This window comes from Ovis aries, chromosome 1, assembly GCF_016772045.2.
Source record: "Ovis aries strain OAR_USU_Benz2616 breed Rambouillet chromosome 1, ARS-UI_Ramb_v3.0, whole genome shotgun sequence".
NCBI lineage: Eukaryota > Metazoa > Chordata > Mammalia > Artiodactyla > Bovidae > Ovis > Ovis aries.
In genome coordinates, this window is record NC_056054.1 from 273,478,044 (window position 1) to 273,494,600 (window position 16,557).

The following is a 16,557-nucleotide window of genomic DNA, read 5'->3' on the forward strand; positions in this document are numbered from 1 at the left end:
ATACAGTAATTACTGTACTAGAGTAAATTTTAAAGAGAGTGTTACGGTCTGATGTTTTTCTATGTATGCTTCCTCAAGCTGTTTTTCTTTGCTCATTCCACAAAAAGAAAAGGTACCCACCATTTACTGAGGTCTTCTCACAGGCCAGGCACTGTGCTCGATGTTTTACGCGCATTGTCTAACTTTTACAAGTAACTTTTGGAAAGGTGGTGTTACCTTCCGCACACACGCTCACAGATGAAGAGACGGGGTCAGTGCGCTGATGCCTGCGTGAGCTCAGGGCCACGGGGAGCTCTGCCGGGCGGACGCCACGGAGCCCCCTCCTGCTGCTCAGTGTGTGTTGGTAGATTACCTCCTCCAGCCAGGGGCTGCGGTTAGCCTGCCGGAAGCCTGATGGTTGTGGGGGTTTCTGTTACTACTCAGTGTCATCTGGGAACCAGCAGTGTTTTATCACTTAAGTGTTTGTTAAAAATACGAGATTTCAGGACCTATTAAGTCAGAGTCTGCACTTTAATAGAGATTCCCCAAAGTGGGGTCGCACAGAGTTGGACACGACTGAAGCGACTTAGCAGCAGCAGCAGCAAAGTTTGAAAAATGCTGAGCTAGTCCATTTACAAAAGAAATTGTTGATGGATGGTACTTCCTAGGTCTGAGGTGGAATGCTCTGCCTGTCTGCCAGCAAGAGCTGGCCTGTGAAACAATGAGCAAGTGGTAAATAGATAATGGGGAAAAAACTGCAAACAGGCCAGTATTTCCAGAGCTAGGTATCTTTAATAACTCATTTGCCTGTGGTTATAACTTTATAGTGTGCAGAAGTTGAGTAGTCACGTTTTCTGTTACTCAGACGGGTTCTCATAATCACAGTATATCCTACCTCAGTGTCTTAGCTGCTGCTCGGTAAAGAAACGTGAGCTTGAGGGCAGCGAGCCTCGTATCCGTGTGTCTCTGGTGCACAATGCAGAACGGGTGCGGCGGAATGCGTAGTTGGTGTGGTGGCATTACAGGCACAGTCTTCTGAAGCCTGCGGTTCTGCAGCTGCTTCCAGGTACTTGGTAACTGGGGCAGATCTGAGAACCACTGTTTTTTGCCCCTCCAATTCACAGGCCGTTTCTCATTTCAGAGCTGAGGGGAGCAGTAAAATCCAAGCCCGAATGGAGCAGCAGCCCCCTCGACCCCCACAGCCGTCCCAGCCGCCGCCACCGCCGCCGCCGCCGCCTCCACCTGTGCCATTCAGAGCGCCAACCAAGCCTCCGGCTGGACTTAAAACCTCTCCGTTAAAAGATAACCCCTCACCTGAACCTCAGCTGGATGACATCAAAAGAGGTAGAGGGCGGTTTCTGGAGCCCCGGTAGCAACTTGGAGGAGGGCACTGATGTTTCTATGGAGGTCGCAGGGCTGGTGGCATGGGCGTTCTCTGCCACTGTAGCAGTTTATGCAGGGGTCACCTTTCCAGACGTGATGGGTGTGCGGGGTTACCACTCACCTCGTTTGATAAGGGGGAGTTCAGAGACTTGGGCTGTGGCACTGTTTGCAGCAGTCTGCTTAGAGGCCCGGGGTTTAAACAAGCCTGTCTACCATCTGAAGGTCCATATGGCACACCTTGAAGGCTTTGGAAGAAGAGAATTTCCAGGTGCTGGGGATGAAAACCAAGCAGGCCAATGTACATACAGGGTCTAGATTCCTCAGCCAGTGCTTTGTACTGACACACAGTGTGAAGTAGGGAAGCTCCATGAGGACCAGTGGCCTCGAAGGACTTAGCTCTCTGGTCAGGCTCTCTCCAGTGCAAGCCTGAGACAGGGCTCACCGTGGTTTTCTCCCCAACACAGTGGATGGTTTTAGTTGTCCAGGCTCTTAGAAAGTTATGAAGGTAAGTGTTGTATTTCATATTTTTGAAGTTTTATGAAATAAAATTAAACCCATAACAGCAGTAAACAGGGAAAGATAAAAAGTTGCCCTTGGGAAATTTGCCTTTTCCACCTTGCGGAAATACTGTCTCTTTGCAAATGAGATCACTCTGTGTGTGGGGCACAGTTGTTAAGCCTCTGGATTTTGTTTTTCCTCCTGGACTTTGGAATGCTGTCTGTGGAAGTTTTCACTTTAGCTGAATAGGAATTGGGCCATGAGTGGTTGGTTGTTGCCAGTTACGCTTAAAGGAACCATAGTCATTTAAGGTCTCGTGGTGTGTTTGGACAGGGGAATCTGGCATCTTCCCCGATGTGTTCTGTGGTGGGTCCTTAATACATTCACGGACACTGAAGTGGTCGGGTAAAACCTGTTCTTTCCCTGCTTTACGTTTGATACAAACGCAGCACCTGAAGGCATGGCTGTCCATCAGATGTGAAAAGAGGACAGAGGAGGAAGAAAAAGACGTTCTTGAGCAGCCTTGGCCCCTCTTACGAGCCTTGTGGGATGTGCAAGCTGGAAAGGACCCCAGAGGCTGTCTGCTCTGGCCCTTCCTTTTTCCAGAGCGTCCTGGAAAATTCATTGCCTTCCACCTGGGTCTGCCAGCTGGTTAGAGGTGGATCCAAAGCAAGTGCTCAGACCTTCCAGTTCCTGGTCAGATATTGCTCAGCCCCTGAGCAGAATATTGCTCTTCTCCTATTTGGTGTTTAATCCTGTTAGTCACAGTCTTTCTTTCTTAAGCAGATAAGGCCAAACAGACTTAACTCCATTTCTTAAAAGAATCATTATCTTGAACCAGTGTGTGTGTTGGGTGCTTTGGGTGAATTAAATGTTCCCATTGTCTCTCCGGAGACATGTTAGGGGTTTTTGTTTGTTGGTTTTGGTCATTTTGTTTGTTTTGAAGGGCTCGAGAGGCAGGAGCTCATCTTCAGGTATCCCTGGTTGCTCTGGGTTTTGCCCGTGCCCTGTGTACGGAAAGCTCGACACACTGACCCCGCCCTGTCGTCTATTCCAGAACTGAGGGCTGAGGTGGACATCATTGAGCAGATGAGCAGCAGCAGCGGGAGCAGCTCCTCAGACTCGGAGAGCTCGTCGGGGAGTGACGACGACAGCTCCAGCAGCGGCGGCGAGGACAGTGGCCCCGCGTCGCCCCCACAGCCTGTGCCCCCGCAGCCCTACGGCGGCCGGCCGGCCGTAGCCAACGGGACCGGAGCCACGCGGCCGCCAGGGAGCACGCAGCTCATGAGCACCCTCAGTAAGTGTGCCTTCCTGCTTCCAGCCGGGGCGGAGCTGGGAGGGCCGGCCGGAGCGGTGGCTTCTGTCTGTCTTACGCCAGAGTCTATAAACCATTTACAGCGTAAGAAAGGGTCCTGCAAAGACAGTTTGAAGCAGAAAGGAGCAAGTAAAGTCCCCAAGCAGTAAAAACAGGAAGCACAAAACTGAAAATCTGTTTCTTCTCTTTGCTTTTCTGTATTGGCACAAATTAAGTTTTGTGGATTCTGGGAAGGGCTGATATGTGAGTTTGGAACCAGCCAGCCTTGGGCAGGAGCGAAGAAAGGGACACTGTAGTGTCTGTGACCTTCGGCATAGCTGGTGGTGGTAAGGCAGAGGGGAACGAGAACAGCCGTCTTCATCTTAGACGCGGGGAGATGCCGGTCTGTGCGCTGTCCTCTCACCAGAGTCCCTGGAGCTGGGTGTCCTGGGCTGACTTCAGGATGTGTCATAACCCTGCTCCTGTGGGGCAGGCAGAGTCCCTCTCAGCTCCACACTGTAGCCGTCTAACAGACCCCCTTGTGTGGGGCCAGCCTTGTAGGCCTCTGTCCGCTGGGGGCGAGAGCACTCCCCGCCTACTCCAACACACAGACACACTCGCGTGTGTGCCGGGCCCTACAGCCCTACCTGAGTGGGTTCAGCACTGTTGTGACGCCAGCAAAGGCTGTCTTCTGCCGTCTCACGATACAGGCTGAGCTTCTGGATTTCGGGTATCCTTGGCGCTCTTCCCCGTTGGCTCAGGAAACTAAGTTTTACACTGGACCTCTGGTATTCATACTGGAGAATGACCACAGCTCCTGTGACTGTGTAACTCAGCTCTTGGTTTTACCCAGTCAGTGCTGACCTTCCTTTCCTCCCAGAAAGTAAGAGCCGAAAATGGCTCAGTGCGTGTTACTCACCCAGAGCATGTCTAAGTGCCTTAAGCTCCTTTTTAGCCTTTACGGCTCTTTCTTAGCTCTCCCAGCTTGTAGCTTTTCTAATGGCAAGACCTTAATCTTTACATACCACATATACAATAAAGGACGGAAGTTACCTAAACCAGGATCATCAACCAGAACCAACTTACAGACCCTGAAGTCGCAGTGAATAGCACAAATTTCCTAAACCCTAATGTGAAAACATAGAGAGTGATGATGGTATTATTTTCCTAAATGGTAACGTGCATTATATTTTTTCCTCCAAAAAACAAATGGATCAGTTTGAACCTGCGTCAAATAAGAAATCTCAGAACTGAGTCTTCAGCTCCGTTATGCTGAGCTGTTCACATGCACGTTACCTTCTTCGTAAGCGATGGTGCTCGGCTCTTCTGATTGGAACTACTCACTCGCTTGTGCTGTGCCCTCCTTCCCATGTCTGGAACAGTAGGGGTCACCTTTATTGGTCTCAGACCTCTTTATGTCATAAAAATTATTGAGGACTCCAAGGAGTTTTTAGTAGCTTGTGTCCATGTTTTACCACATTAGAAATTAAAACTGAGACATGCTTAAAATACTCAGTAATTCATCTGAAAAAATCACAATCAGCCATATGATAATAAAAATAACACTTTTATGAAAAGTTTTCTAAATAAGAAAATATTCAGTGTGAAGAGTAACATTGCTTTAAAATTTTGCGAATCTCTTTTACAAAGTAGGGAGTCTTACATCTGCTTCTGCATTCAGCCTTGCCATCAGTTGTGTGGGTTGAAGTCGATGAAGAAAATCTGGCGTCACAAAGGTTTATAGTTAGAAAAGGGAGGAGCTTGGGGGTGTTCTGAAAGGGCCTCGGGGACCCTGGGGATCCTGAGAACACCCTGAGCGGAGGCGGCCCAGAGATCAGTGATCCAGAAATGTAGAAGTTCACTTTTGTTCTATTCTAGGCGGTATCAGCTGGGGTCCTGTGAGTCCTCTTATTCTTTTAGGTGGAAAATCTTTACATTCTTCACTCCTAAACCTAGATGTTGCACGCTGAACAAAATTTAAGGCTTTGCAGAGCTCAGCAGTTCAGATCTGAAGTGCAAAGTGACGCGACTGTCCCGGCCAGAGGGGCCGGGGGTGCGCGTGCTGCGCTAGCAGGTTCTTGGCGTGGACAGGATTTAGCCGCCTGGCCAGGAAGCCCAACTGGGCACTATTGTTTTCACTCTTACGGAGAAACCTGATACGAACAGTTCCACTAAGTAGTCAAGTTATGGCTAGTTTTTACTGTTTATTGAGACATGTAAACACTGTGTAACCCAGTCCTTCCCCGCTCTGCCTCAGTGCGCAGTATTGCTGTCCTTTGCAGATGCAAAAATAGCAATTCTTTTAAAACGTTGACGGCACCAGTTTTGTGGCTGAGCCAACTCAGTTTTCCTCCATAATTAAACTGAACCAGCCTGGTGTTACTGGAGCATGAGAGCCCAGACGGGCAACCAAAGAACCATGGGGGCGTTGTTTTTAAACTTGGTGTCCTTTTGGTCTGATTCTGTTTTCTCTTTATAGGAAATGACTTGCAGTTGAGCGAGTCTGGCAGTGACAGTGATGACTAGAGCCGGATCTTTTGAAATCAACTTTTTGGTGCACAGATCTGCCGCGAGAACAGGCTGCTTTAGCGTGCAGTCCACGCTGAGAGGAAAATGTGGGGATCGTGACTCTAGGAGGAATTGGAGGCTCTGAGGCACTCAGCTGTGCATGTCTTTAACTTAGTGGTGATGGGTGATTTTCTCACGTAATTTTTGAACAATCTCAACGTTTCAAAATTGTAAGTAGATCTATAGCAGAACTAACAGAATTGTATCTCTATTTGGTTAACACTGTTAATGGAAACCAGACAAATGTGCCCTGGTCTAGGTTCCTCAAAGGCCACTTCTGGCCAGTGCTTCAGTGTCAAACCTTAGCAGCCACCAATGTGGCCAAATGGTTTACCCCAGTGAAAGGAGGGGTCGGGGGAGAGGGCAGCCTCAAACCCCAGCACAGACGCGTGTTCCAGCCACTTCCAGCTATGGACCTGCGGTGGTGAGGAGGTTCTGCCTGACCCAGCCTGGCAGGCCTGTGTGGAAACGGACTTCAGGAAGGGGTACGAGAGCATCCGTGGGGGGGGCCTGGAGTCGTGGCTCAGACCCATGCCTGCAGATGAGGAAGGGACGTGCGTGGCTGGCGTGGGGCCAGTGTCTTGCCCCAGGCCAGGCCTTCCCACTGCTGCCCCTAAATCTCTTACTGGAACCAGAGAGTCTTGTCCATGGGCCTGTGTAAGAGCTGTGTTGTGCATCAGAGCTTTTCCTGGATTCCAAAAGATAGAAGTGTGGGCTCCTTCTCTCCAGTTTCGATCCACGCAGTCCCTGAATACATCAGTCCCTCGTGAGTGGGGTGGGGAGCAAAGGAAGCCAGCAGCCATGGTGCTGATGCCCACGACTCGCTTAAACTGGGGCTTTCAGCTCCGCATGGGTCCATAACGCGGGCTTCTTTCGGAGGCTGCCAGCAGGGACGAACGGGAGGGCTGAGGTGAGGAGGCCTCTGGGCACATGGGCCAGCAGCTGCTCTCCAGACTGCGGTCTGGGTGGGAGGCACGCAGTGTGCAACGAGCAGGTGTTGGCAGGGCTCCCCAGTTCTTGCTTTTGCACTGCTGTTGGTGCTTGAGTCCCAAGCTGGCTTGTTTTTTATACACAACCAGAAGAAAGTCACGGGATTGCCTTCTGCAGTGTGCCATTTCCAGATGAATCCGTTATGGGGGGGGAACTGGTCACTAGGAAGCGTTCCGTACACAGTGGATGTGTGATAAGTCTTCCCACAGTCAGTGCATTAGTGTGGAGTCGCCCACTTCTGTCATTTGAATGATTACGTCCTGAGAAATGTCTGTTGGCTTCGATTCAGCCGTATTGAGAACGTGAAGACTGACCTTTCTCCCGCTGGTGACCTCTCCCTCCTTGGCTAGTGGAAAGAAGCAGTCTGGACCCAGGAAGAAGCTAGGTGATTGGTGGCAGGGGCTTTGAGTTGAGCCTCACAAAGTCACCTGTGTCCCTTGCACGGTGGCCCCAGTAAGCTAGAGCGGGGGCCGGGCAGCCACCAGCTGCGCTAAGGGCTCACGCCAGCGCCTGTGCTGGGTCCTCTGCCCGTCATGCAGCTTCATGGAGTTCATGGCAGGTAGGAACTTACTTACAATGAATTGGTTGTTTTTAATTTCTTGATAATGACAGCTCAGGGAAGCTGAAGGTCGTGGTTGTGTGTTAGTCACTCACTCATGTCCAACTCTTTGCGACCCCATGGACCGGAACCCGCCAGGCTCCTCTGTCCATAGGATTCTCCAGCAAGAATACTGGAGTGGGTTGCCATTTCCTTCTCCAGGGGATCTTCCTGAGTGAGGAATCGAAGCCAGGTCTCCTGCACTGCAGGGGGATGCTTTCCTGTCTGAGCTGCCAGGGAACCCCGAAGGTGATGGTTGGGAGACGTGAATTGTTTCTGGATGTGGGCATTGTTTCACCGCTCTTCACTTGCTCAGGCTGGGACGGGCACCAGGAACTTGGACTAAAGATAGATCTATTTAAGTCTCTCCCTCTTTTCCTCCCCTCAGAGGCTTGATGTGCGTGGCCAGCCTGGGGTCTGGGCCTGTCCAGGGTCTGCTGGTGCATCGGCAGTGCCTGCCGGTGGCCTGTCAGGGGGGTGGGCTCTGCATGCAGCCCCCGCCCCATCCCCGCGTGCCGGCCCTACAGGCCTGTCACAGCAGCTGGCCCAGCCCCAGTTCTGTTCTCTGCACAAGTCTCTGCCGGTTGCCTCTGCACGCCCTCCAGCTTTGCCCTGCAGGGTAAGGAATCCTTTCTTTTTGGAAATGAAGCCTCCAGCCTCACAGATTCCCCCTCACGAGTGCCCTCCTGCCAGCCAAGCTGGACCTGTTCTTCCTGCCTCTGTGCCTTGTCAGCCACCTGCCCTGGCCCCGCTCACGGGGCTCTGTGGGTGCCACCAGCCCACACGGACCTTCCCCTTGCTCAAGTGCTGGTTGGCGCAGGCCCCGGGCGGGCCCTGTGGTTCTCCTCTCTCTTCCCTGGAGCTCGCGGGAGCAGACTGGAGAGGCTCATGGCCTGGTGGGAAGAGGGCACAGAACCGCGGGGACACTCCCGGCTTCTGGGGACAGCTGGAGACTGTCCGACTGAAGTGTTAAAACGGCCTTTCCTTTGTTCTGTGTACCATCTGTCACTGGGTGCAGTGAAGTGTGAAGACTTCAGTCCGAAGCATCTGAGGTGCCGTGGCAAGCAAGCCGCTGTACGGGCGTGGTTCAGGGAAACAGACTAGAGCTGTGTCAGGACGCCACTCATCAACTCTTTTATTTCTGTAGCAGAATCATTTTTTTAAAGTGTAGTTTTAATGTGTATGTGTTTCAGTGGTGGGAAAACTTGAAAATTCCAAGATCCTTATTACTTCCGTATTTGAGAGGCTGCTTAAGTAGGGTGTGGGGGGGGGAGGGGTGTGCATGTGATGTATTTATTACACTATCTGAAAGGGTAATTGTGTCTCATGTGGGTACGCACCAGGTACAGCCACAGTGTATGTTTCCATTTGGTGAGGAAGGTAGGATCCATAAAACTCAGGCCTTAACCAGTAGGTTGGACGACAAGACCAATTGAAATGTCATGAAATGTCTTTGTTGCTCCTGTTATTTCTGTCTTGAATTCATTGTCTCGTTCTTTAATGATTATTAAAATTTTGTGCCTGAAAGTTTTATTTTGCTTAATTATGAAGTAGACATGCATGTTTATATTTATGCAAAATATTTGCTGTAAAGGTTTTTTTTTTTTGGTTTACTCTTTTAAAAAAAATCACTATATTTAAGTAAAAAATGAAGGTCAGCAATATACATTTCTTGAGTTTTCTTTTTTTACTAGAAATCGATCTAGGAGTCTGAAAAATGTAGGGTTCTGCCGGGGTCCAGCCCCGGTGGATCCAGGGAATTCAAAGGGTGGATGGAGTTGGCGAGGAAAAAACTTATTTATTTATTAATATAAGATTAGATTAGGAACAAATAGTGTAGTAGGAAGATTAAGTGGAGAAAGAGGGCTGAATAACTTGGTTTACGCGGAAGACCAATAAAATTCCAGACAAGGAATTTGCACCATCTACGTTGGGCCACCGGCGCCCGCTTAAATATCTAAGGGTGCCTCGCCTTAGGCTCCCTTTCACACGGGTTTTAACAGCCATGGCAAGTAAGTAGACTTGGCGAGCCTCCGCGCCCCAGATGGGAATTCAGCCTGAAATTAAAGTAAAGAGGAGAGGGAGGGAGAGGGAGAAAGAGAGAGAGAGACACGGGGAAACCAGTCCAGCGACTGGCTCCAGCCCCAGTTGTTCAGAAGGCCTTTTATACTTTTGATAAAACATGGAGATCAGTGGGTAACACAAAGTTATGCAGGGTTAACAGTTCAGACTCTTATCAAAACCAGGCTTTTCTCTCTGCATACCTAATTGTATACACAAGTCTTAGGTGATTTACATCATCTTCTGGCCAAAAGGGCCAATTAACATTTTACAGCCTTTTTTCTGATAAGGGTTTATCAATCAGAAGACTTAATTGTGTTGATCTTCCCAAAGTCTGGTGCCACTCTCAGAAAGCACTAAATAAAGTTACATTCTTACATAGCAAAGATACAGCAGGTTATAACAAGAGAAAGGAGTACAGTGATTTATAACAAAAGAAAAGTAATTAACTCAAAAGTCTAGTGTTGCTAACATCAAAACTACTATACTCCTTTTTCTATATCCCAATTACATTGGTTAATATCCTTCAGGTGTTAAAAGATAAAAAATATGGAGGCCTGGCAACAGTCATTGACTCAACAGTGAAAACCCATCACCAATATGATTTTTAACTTTAGAAAAGGCTCTGTGTCTTTAAGATGCTTTTAAGCTTTATGCCTCTCGAGGATGGGGGGCTGTAAGCAATTCACAAGCTGTGAGAGGTCTAGGGAACCTGTTAGGCAAGCTAGAGAGCGATCAGGGGGTTTAACTGAAACATCCCTTTCAAATGCAGAAGACTAAAGCTCTGAGTTGACTTTTTTCCAGAGAATATCAGAAAAGTGGAAAAGCAGAGCACAAAAGCCGGCAGATTTTTGTTCTTTTGTTGGGGTACATGCTTAGGAATTTCCAGGGGGACCCCTGAAGTCTGATCACGCCTTGCATGTGTCAGCTTCCTTCCTCATGACCTTGTCACGGGCGGGATTCCTCACGCTGGCTTCCGGCAGGGTTCTGTTAAGAATCCTTTGTGCTTAAGGCTAATTATCTAAATTGATTCCCTTTTTAATTTGGTGTTTCTGATCGTTAGGATTTATACTTCTGTTTTAAGAGGCGTGAAGATCAGAACTAAAGGACGGCTGTAGCAAGCCGCATGGAGTCTGAGGCTGTACTGGTCTGAGAACCCTGGGGGCATTAAACTGACTCCCTAGATGTGTCTCCTAGTCGCTTTAGCTCACCTGGACCGCCATGCTGCAACAGAGGGCTCACGCACACCCCTGACCCCCAGTTGACACAGTCTGGAAGCGACCCCCCCGCCGCCTCGCGCTCCACACCTGGGCTGCAGCAGCACCCGCTCCTGTCTGGTGGTCTTGGCGCCCCTGACAACTCCCAGGCTGGAAGTGACCACGTTCCTTTTGAATTCGCTGGTGTCTTTGACCTGTTGGGTGCTCGGTGGATTTGGGCTGAACACAGTTACACACTCAGAGAACAAGGCTAGGAATTGTTGGCCACGTACCCTGTAAGTGTCTCCCATGCCATGGGAGACAGCCCAGACTCTCGGGAGTGGCGGTGCGTGTCCATCACCTAAGGGAGTCTGATCTTCAGTGAACTGTTGCCGTTACAGCAGTAGGTAACAAACCATCCCAAAGCTGGACGCTTAAGATAGTAAGTATTCATTTTGCAATTTAGACTGGATCTGGCTGGACGGTTCTGGTCTTGATCCCTTCCTGTGCCTGGGGTCTGACAGATCGGTCTGGGGTGACCTCAGCCCACACAGCGCGGGCCACTCAGGTCAACTCCATGTCCCATCCTCCAGGGGCCGGGCCTGGGCACCTGGCCATGGCAGCGGCAGGGGCTCTGGATGCCACGACTGCTGACACCTCATTGACCAAAGGAGGTCACTGGGCTGAGTTCAGGATCAAGGGCGGCAGGAACCCATGGAGGAAAGACAAACTTCACTGGATCTCGGGAGCTGTGGCAATTATTGGGTGATTACTGCAGTCATTCTCCACCTGCCCCACCCTGCCCCGCCCTGCCAGTGGGTGGCGTGTCCCCAGCTTGCCTGGGAACCTTGGGCCACAGGATCGCTAAGGCTGCTCCGGCCTCTGGCTTTTCTCCTGGCCAGATGGGTGGATGGAAGGCCAGAGGAGCTAAGGCAGACCTGAACTGATCCCTGCAGAGGGTGCCAAGCCCAGGCCACGGGCTCCCGTAGGGCCCCGTCCATTCACTGCATGTGGTTTGCTAACCTACCCTTTCCAACCCAGTGCGCCGCTCTGATTACCTATTGCTAAGTATCAAATTGACCCAAAACTTTGTGGCTTAAAAAGATAGCCATTTCATATGATGGAATCTTTTAGAACTAGAACAGAGCTGGGCTGGGCAATTTTGCTTTCTGTGGCTTCAACTGATGTTAGTCAGCAGATGGACAGGCCCGCCTTCTCTCCTGTGTCTGGCCCGCGGCGGGGTTGGCTGGACGCAGGCTTGTTTGGGGCCACACCTGGCCTCTCTAGCAAGGCCGGCTGAGGGAGCGTGTCGTCCTAACGCTGATTGCTTCCTGTAGGACATGTGTTCTGAGAAGCTGCATGGCCTTTTATGACCTGGCCCCGAAGTCACACCTCCACAGTGTTCTATCGGTCAGAGCCGTCAAAGGCTCACCGAGATTCAAGAGGAAGGGACACAGACCCATCCTCCTTCAATGAATGAAAGAGCTACTCACTCAGGGTCCCCAGCTGTCTCCCCTGCATTTGTGGCCTTGTCTGCTTTGGGCTCCAAAATCACTGCAGATGGTAACTGCAGCCATGAAGTTAAAAGACGCTTACTCCTTGGAAGGAAAGTTATGACCAACCTAGAAATGAGGTTGCACAGAGTCAAACATGACTGAAGCAATTTAGCATGCGTGCATGCATTGGAGAAGGAAATGGCAACCCACTCCAGTATTCTTGCCTGGAGAATCCCAGGGACAGAGGAGCCTGTGGGCTGCCGTCTATGGGGTTGTGCAGAGTCGGACATGACTAAAGTGACTTAGCAGCAGCAGCAGCAGACAGCATATTAAAAAGCAGAGACATTACCAACAAAGGTCCATCTCATCAAGGCTATAGCTTTTCCAGTAGTCATGTGTGGGTGTGAGTTGGACTATAAAGAAAGCTGAGCACCGAAGAATTGATGCTTTTGAACTGTGGTGTTGGAGAAGACTCTTGAGAGTCCCTTGGACTGCAAGGAGATCCAACCAGTCCATCCTAAAGGAAATCAGTCCTAAATATTCTTTGGAAGGACTGATGCTGAAGCTGAAACTCCAGTACTTTGGCCACCTGATGTGAAGAGCTGACTCATTTGAAAAGACCCTGATGCTGGCACAGATTGAGGGCAGGAGGAGAAGGGGACAACAGAGGATGAGATGGTTGGCTGGCATTACCAACTCAATGGACATGAGTGTGAGTAAACTCCGGGAGTTAGTGATGGACAGGGAGGCCTGGCGGCAGTCCATGGGGTTGCAAAGAGTCAGACACGACTGAGCAACTGGACTGGACTGAACTGTGGTGGTTCTCAGGTGAGACATCTACCCAGAGCAGGCTCCTAGGTCCCCTGTCCAGCAGCATCAGCATCCCTGGGACCTTGTTAGAGACCCGAATTCTCACACCCCAGACCTGCTGGGTCAGAATGACCAGCCCTTCAGCTCATTCTGACGAACCCTAAATCTTGAGAACCACCGCCCCAGGATATAATTCCCTTGATAAGCCTCAGTGATGACCTGTGACCACGATGACTGCCGGGAACTTCCCATCTAGTTGTTGGATGAAGGTGACTGGGGTGGGACACCCGTGGAGTGTGGTATGTACTGTTTATAAGTTGGAACATCGAAGACAAAATTCATCATTGCCCTTGAAATGACTAGGGGCAGAATTTCACTGTGATGTGGGCTCCTTTCCCTTTCTGTGAAGGGACTGGGGCAGGCAGGGAAGAGAGGCAGGGGAAATGGCTGGTTTGGTAAGGTTGTTTCTTAGAGGCTTGTCTAAAAGTCAGCTGCCTGGGGCTGAAAGGAGCGCAGGTGAGCCCCCAGAGAGAAAGCCCCTTTGATAAAGGCAGCGTGCGTCCTTTTCCTCTGTTTCTCAGGGGGTTGGGTGCTGGATGACCTGATGGGTGTGTATGTGTGCTTAATCGCTCAGTCTTGTCTGACTCTTTGCGACCCCATGGACTGTAGCCCGCCAGTCTCCTCTGTCCATGGAATCCTTCAGGCAAGAATACTGGAGTGGGTTGCCATGCCCTCCCTCCTCCAGGGGATCTTCCCAACCCAGGGATCGACCCCAGGTCTTGCACACTGCAGGCAGGTTCTTTGCTGTCTGAGCCACCAGGGAGGCCCAACTCGTCATTCCTTCACTCCTGCATGGTGTGTGCCCCCAACCCCCGCCCCGGCCCCGCCAGGATGGTTACACACAGGTGTGCGTGGGGGACTAGCCCACACCCTGGAGCCTCTGTGTCCGTGGCTGCTCCAGGGTAACAGCTTCCTTGGTGAGTCGCTGAGGTCCTCGAGCTGTGCACTCATTGTTATCACACAAAAGGAAGATCTGAGTTTCCTTGAAACTTTAAATCTGTTCCGTCCACTCTAGGGGAGGGCTCGGGTGGATAACCCAAGTAAAGCAGTCACTGGGGTTGGCTCGTTAATTGTGACGAAATGTGGAGGGTTAAGCAGTTTGACCCACATGTCCCCTGCTCTCAGGGTGATGGATGACAAGTGTGCCTGCCCCAAGATGCGCAGAAATTTCATCCTGCCATCTTCCCAAGCCTTGGCTCTTCTGTCCTCATTAACAACTTTCCTGCAGAGACTGCTTACCAAGTTGTTACTCAAACAACTTTGCCTGGGGTCAAACCCCATCCCCACACTTCCTTAGTGATGATGGGAGCACCTGGGCTGGTGTAGGGTATCCCAGCCAGGGGTGGATCCTTGGGGATCAGTTTAACAGAGCTTGGGCTCCCATTACTGGTGAAAGAGTAAAAAGGCAGTTCAGACTGGGAGAGCGCAAGTCAGCCCCCATGCCCTGTTCACAGACTGCAGGCCCAGCCATTGGTAACTGAGAGTTAGCAGGAAGCAATCTGTGCCCCGGTCACTGCAGCTCTGAAGGGTCATCATCACGCCTTCTTTCCAGTGACATCCCCAGCCTCACCTTGTCACTCTTGCCACCCATGCAGAAATCACTGCGAAGCTTTGAGACTAAAATCATGGGCTGTCAAAACTTTGCAGTCTGTAAGCCTGTCGTAAGTCAGGAAGCTTATTATGAAGTAAGACAGAAAGAGAAAGACCAATACTGTCTTATCAATGCATATATATAGAATTTAGAAAGACGGTACTGTTGATCCTGCATGCAAGGCAGCAAAGGAGACACAGATGTGAAGAACAGACTTTTGGACTCTGTGGGAGAAGGTGAGGAGGGGATGATTCGAGAGGATGGCACTGAAACATGGGCATTACCACATGTGAAATAGATGAATGACCAGGGCAAGTCTGATGCATGAAGCCGGGCACCCAAAGCCGGTGCTCTGGGACAACCCAGAGGGAGGGGGTGGGGAGGGAGGTGGCGGGGGGGGGAGGTTCAGGATGGGGGACACATGTATACCTGTGGCAGATTCATGCTGATGTACGGCAAAAACCATCACCATATTGTAAAGGAATTATTCTCCAATTATATGAAATTGATTTTAAAATAAAATGAAAAAAAAAGGAATGTTCCATTCTTGCCTGGAAGACCTGAGCCGTGTGCACCCCTTCACCAGAGAAGCAGTTTCAGTTTCTACCCTAGATGCAGAGCTTCCGAGAGAGGTTTTCAGGAACAACATCTCGAGTTTTTCATAACTTTATAGTTTTCCACCAGTCTCTGAAATTCAGCACAATGCTGAATAAGGTACAATTATTCCCAGTGCATGGCCTTCCCAGGTAACTCAGTGGTAAAGAATCTGCCTAAAATTCAGTGGATGCAGGTTCAATACCTGAGTCAGGATGATCGCCTGGAGGAGGAAATGGCAACCCACTCCGGTGTTTTTGCTGGGAAATCCCATAGACAGAGGAGCCTGGTGGGCTACAGTCCCATGGGGTCACAGAGAGTTGAACACAACTTAGCAACAACAATTCCCAGATGAGAACTGAGACTCACATGAGAAAGCAGAGACTCAGAGACATTAGGCAAATTAAGTAGGATAGTCTCCCTGGGGACAGAGCCAGGGTTCAAATCCAGATTTGTGCATCTAAGTCCTCTGGTTTTCTTCACAAGCTACACCACATCTTTCATGACCGGCCTCACCCTCAGAGAGCCAGCCTCTCCAAGTAGACCCATAAGAACCAACCCGGAGCCTTCTGGAGGGGAGGGCTGCCAAGGGTTCACCCTAAGTGGCTCAGCACCCATTCCTGCCAAACGGAAAAGCAAAACCGGAGAGACGGGTCCTCTAATAGACCTGTGTACTCAGCCCCCAGGCTCCATTCCTGCTCCCTGACACCCAGTCCAGCAGCCACCCCCTCCCCACACAGCCTATGTGCTTCTGGAAAATTCCCAAGGTGTGGGCTAAGGGTAATCTTAAAACTTGTGCCATTCTGCATTCAGGAACCCAACTATGATCTGATCAGCAGGCAGCTTTTTTTCTGATAATAGGAACTGGTTCAAGAATGGGCGTGTCAACAAGACTCAGGTCAAGAAGACTCAAGATTTTCTGGGGACTCCTCGGGAAAAAAAATCAAAGTTCTTGAGAGCCACTGGAATAGATGTTCTGTCTTCCTGTGGACATTGCAAGCTGCAGATGTCAGCCTGAAACTGGAGCAGTCAGCTTGTGGCCACCCTAACATGAACAGGAGCGGTGCAGAGAGCTGAGAGGACAGATCAAGCAAAGAGACGGAGCAAGAGCCTTGATTGAACCTTGCCCGACTTCCAATCCACTCCTAGAACTCGCATTGGTGATCTGAGCCAATAAATTCTACCCTACAGTTTAAATCAAAGTTGGATTTTCTGCTACTTGCCAGCAAGAGCATCTGGACAGACACAGCCTCCTTTGGCGACTGTATTCTGAAGGCCTTGCCATTCTCAGCCACTCTGCCTGATAGCTGGAGAGTAGCTGAGGGAATCCATGACCCGTCCGAGGACTGGCCCAGTTACAGCCCGAGGGCAGCGTCCACCAGCAGAAATCATCAGTTGGAGGTGGAGGGAAAGTCAGCCTCTGTCTCGCGTTTCTCAGG

At 50.4% G+C, this 16,557-nt stretch overlaps 1 protein-coding gene across 1 annotated transcript in view; it reads left to right on the top strand.

Annotated features, from left to right (window-relative positions):
• The window catches only part of EAF1 (ELL associated factor 1), a 14,077-nt gene extending 5,240 nt beyond the window's left edge, over positions 1–8,837 (top strand). Inside the window, exons 4-6 of the mRNA XM_027961866.3 lie at positions 1,121–1,323; positions 2,918–3,157; positions 5,634–8,837. Of these exons, the coding sequence (XP_027817667.2) occupies positions 1,121–1,323; positions 2,918–3,157; positions 5,634–5,680 (490 nt within the window). The 3' untranslated portion in view covers positions 5,681–8,837. The remainder of the gene's footprint in view (positions 1–1,120; positions 1,324–2,917; positions 3,158–5,633) is intronic.
• Positions 8,838–16,557: the final 7,720 nt, after the last annotated feature.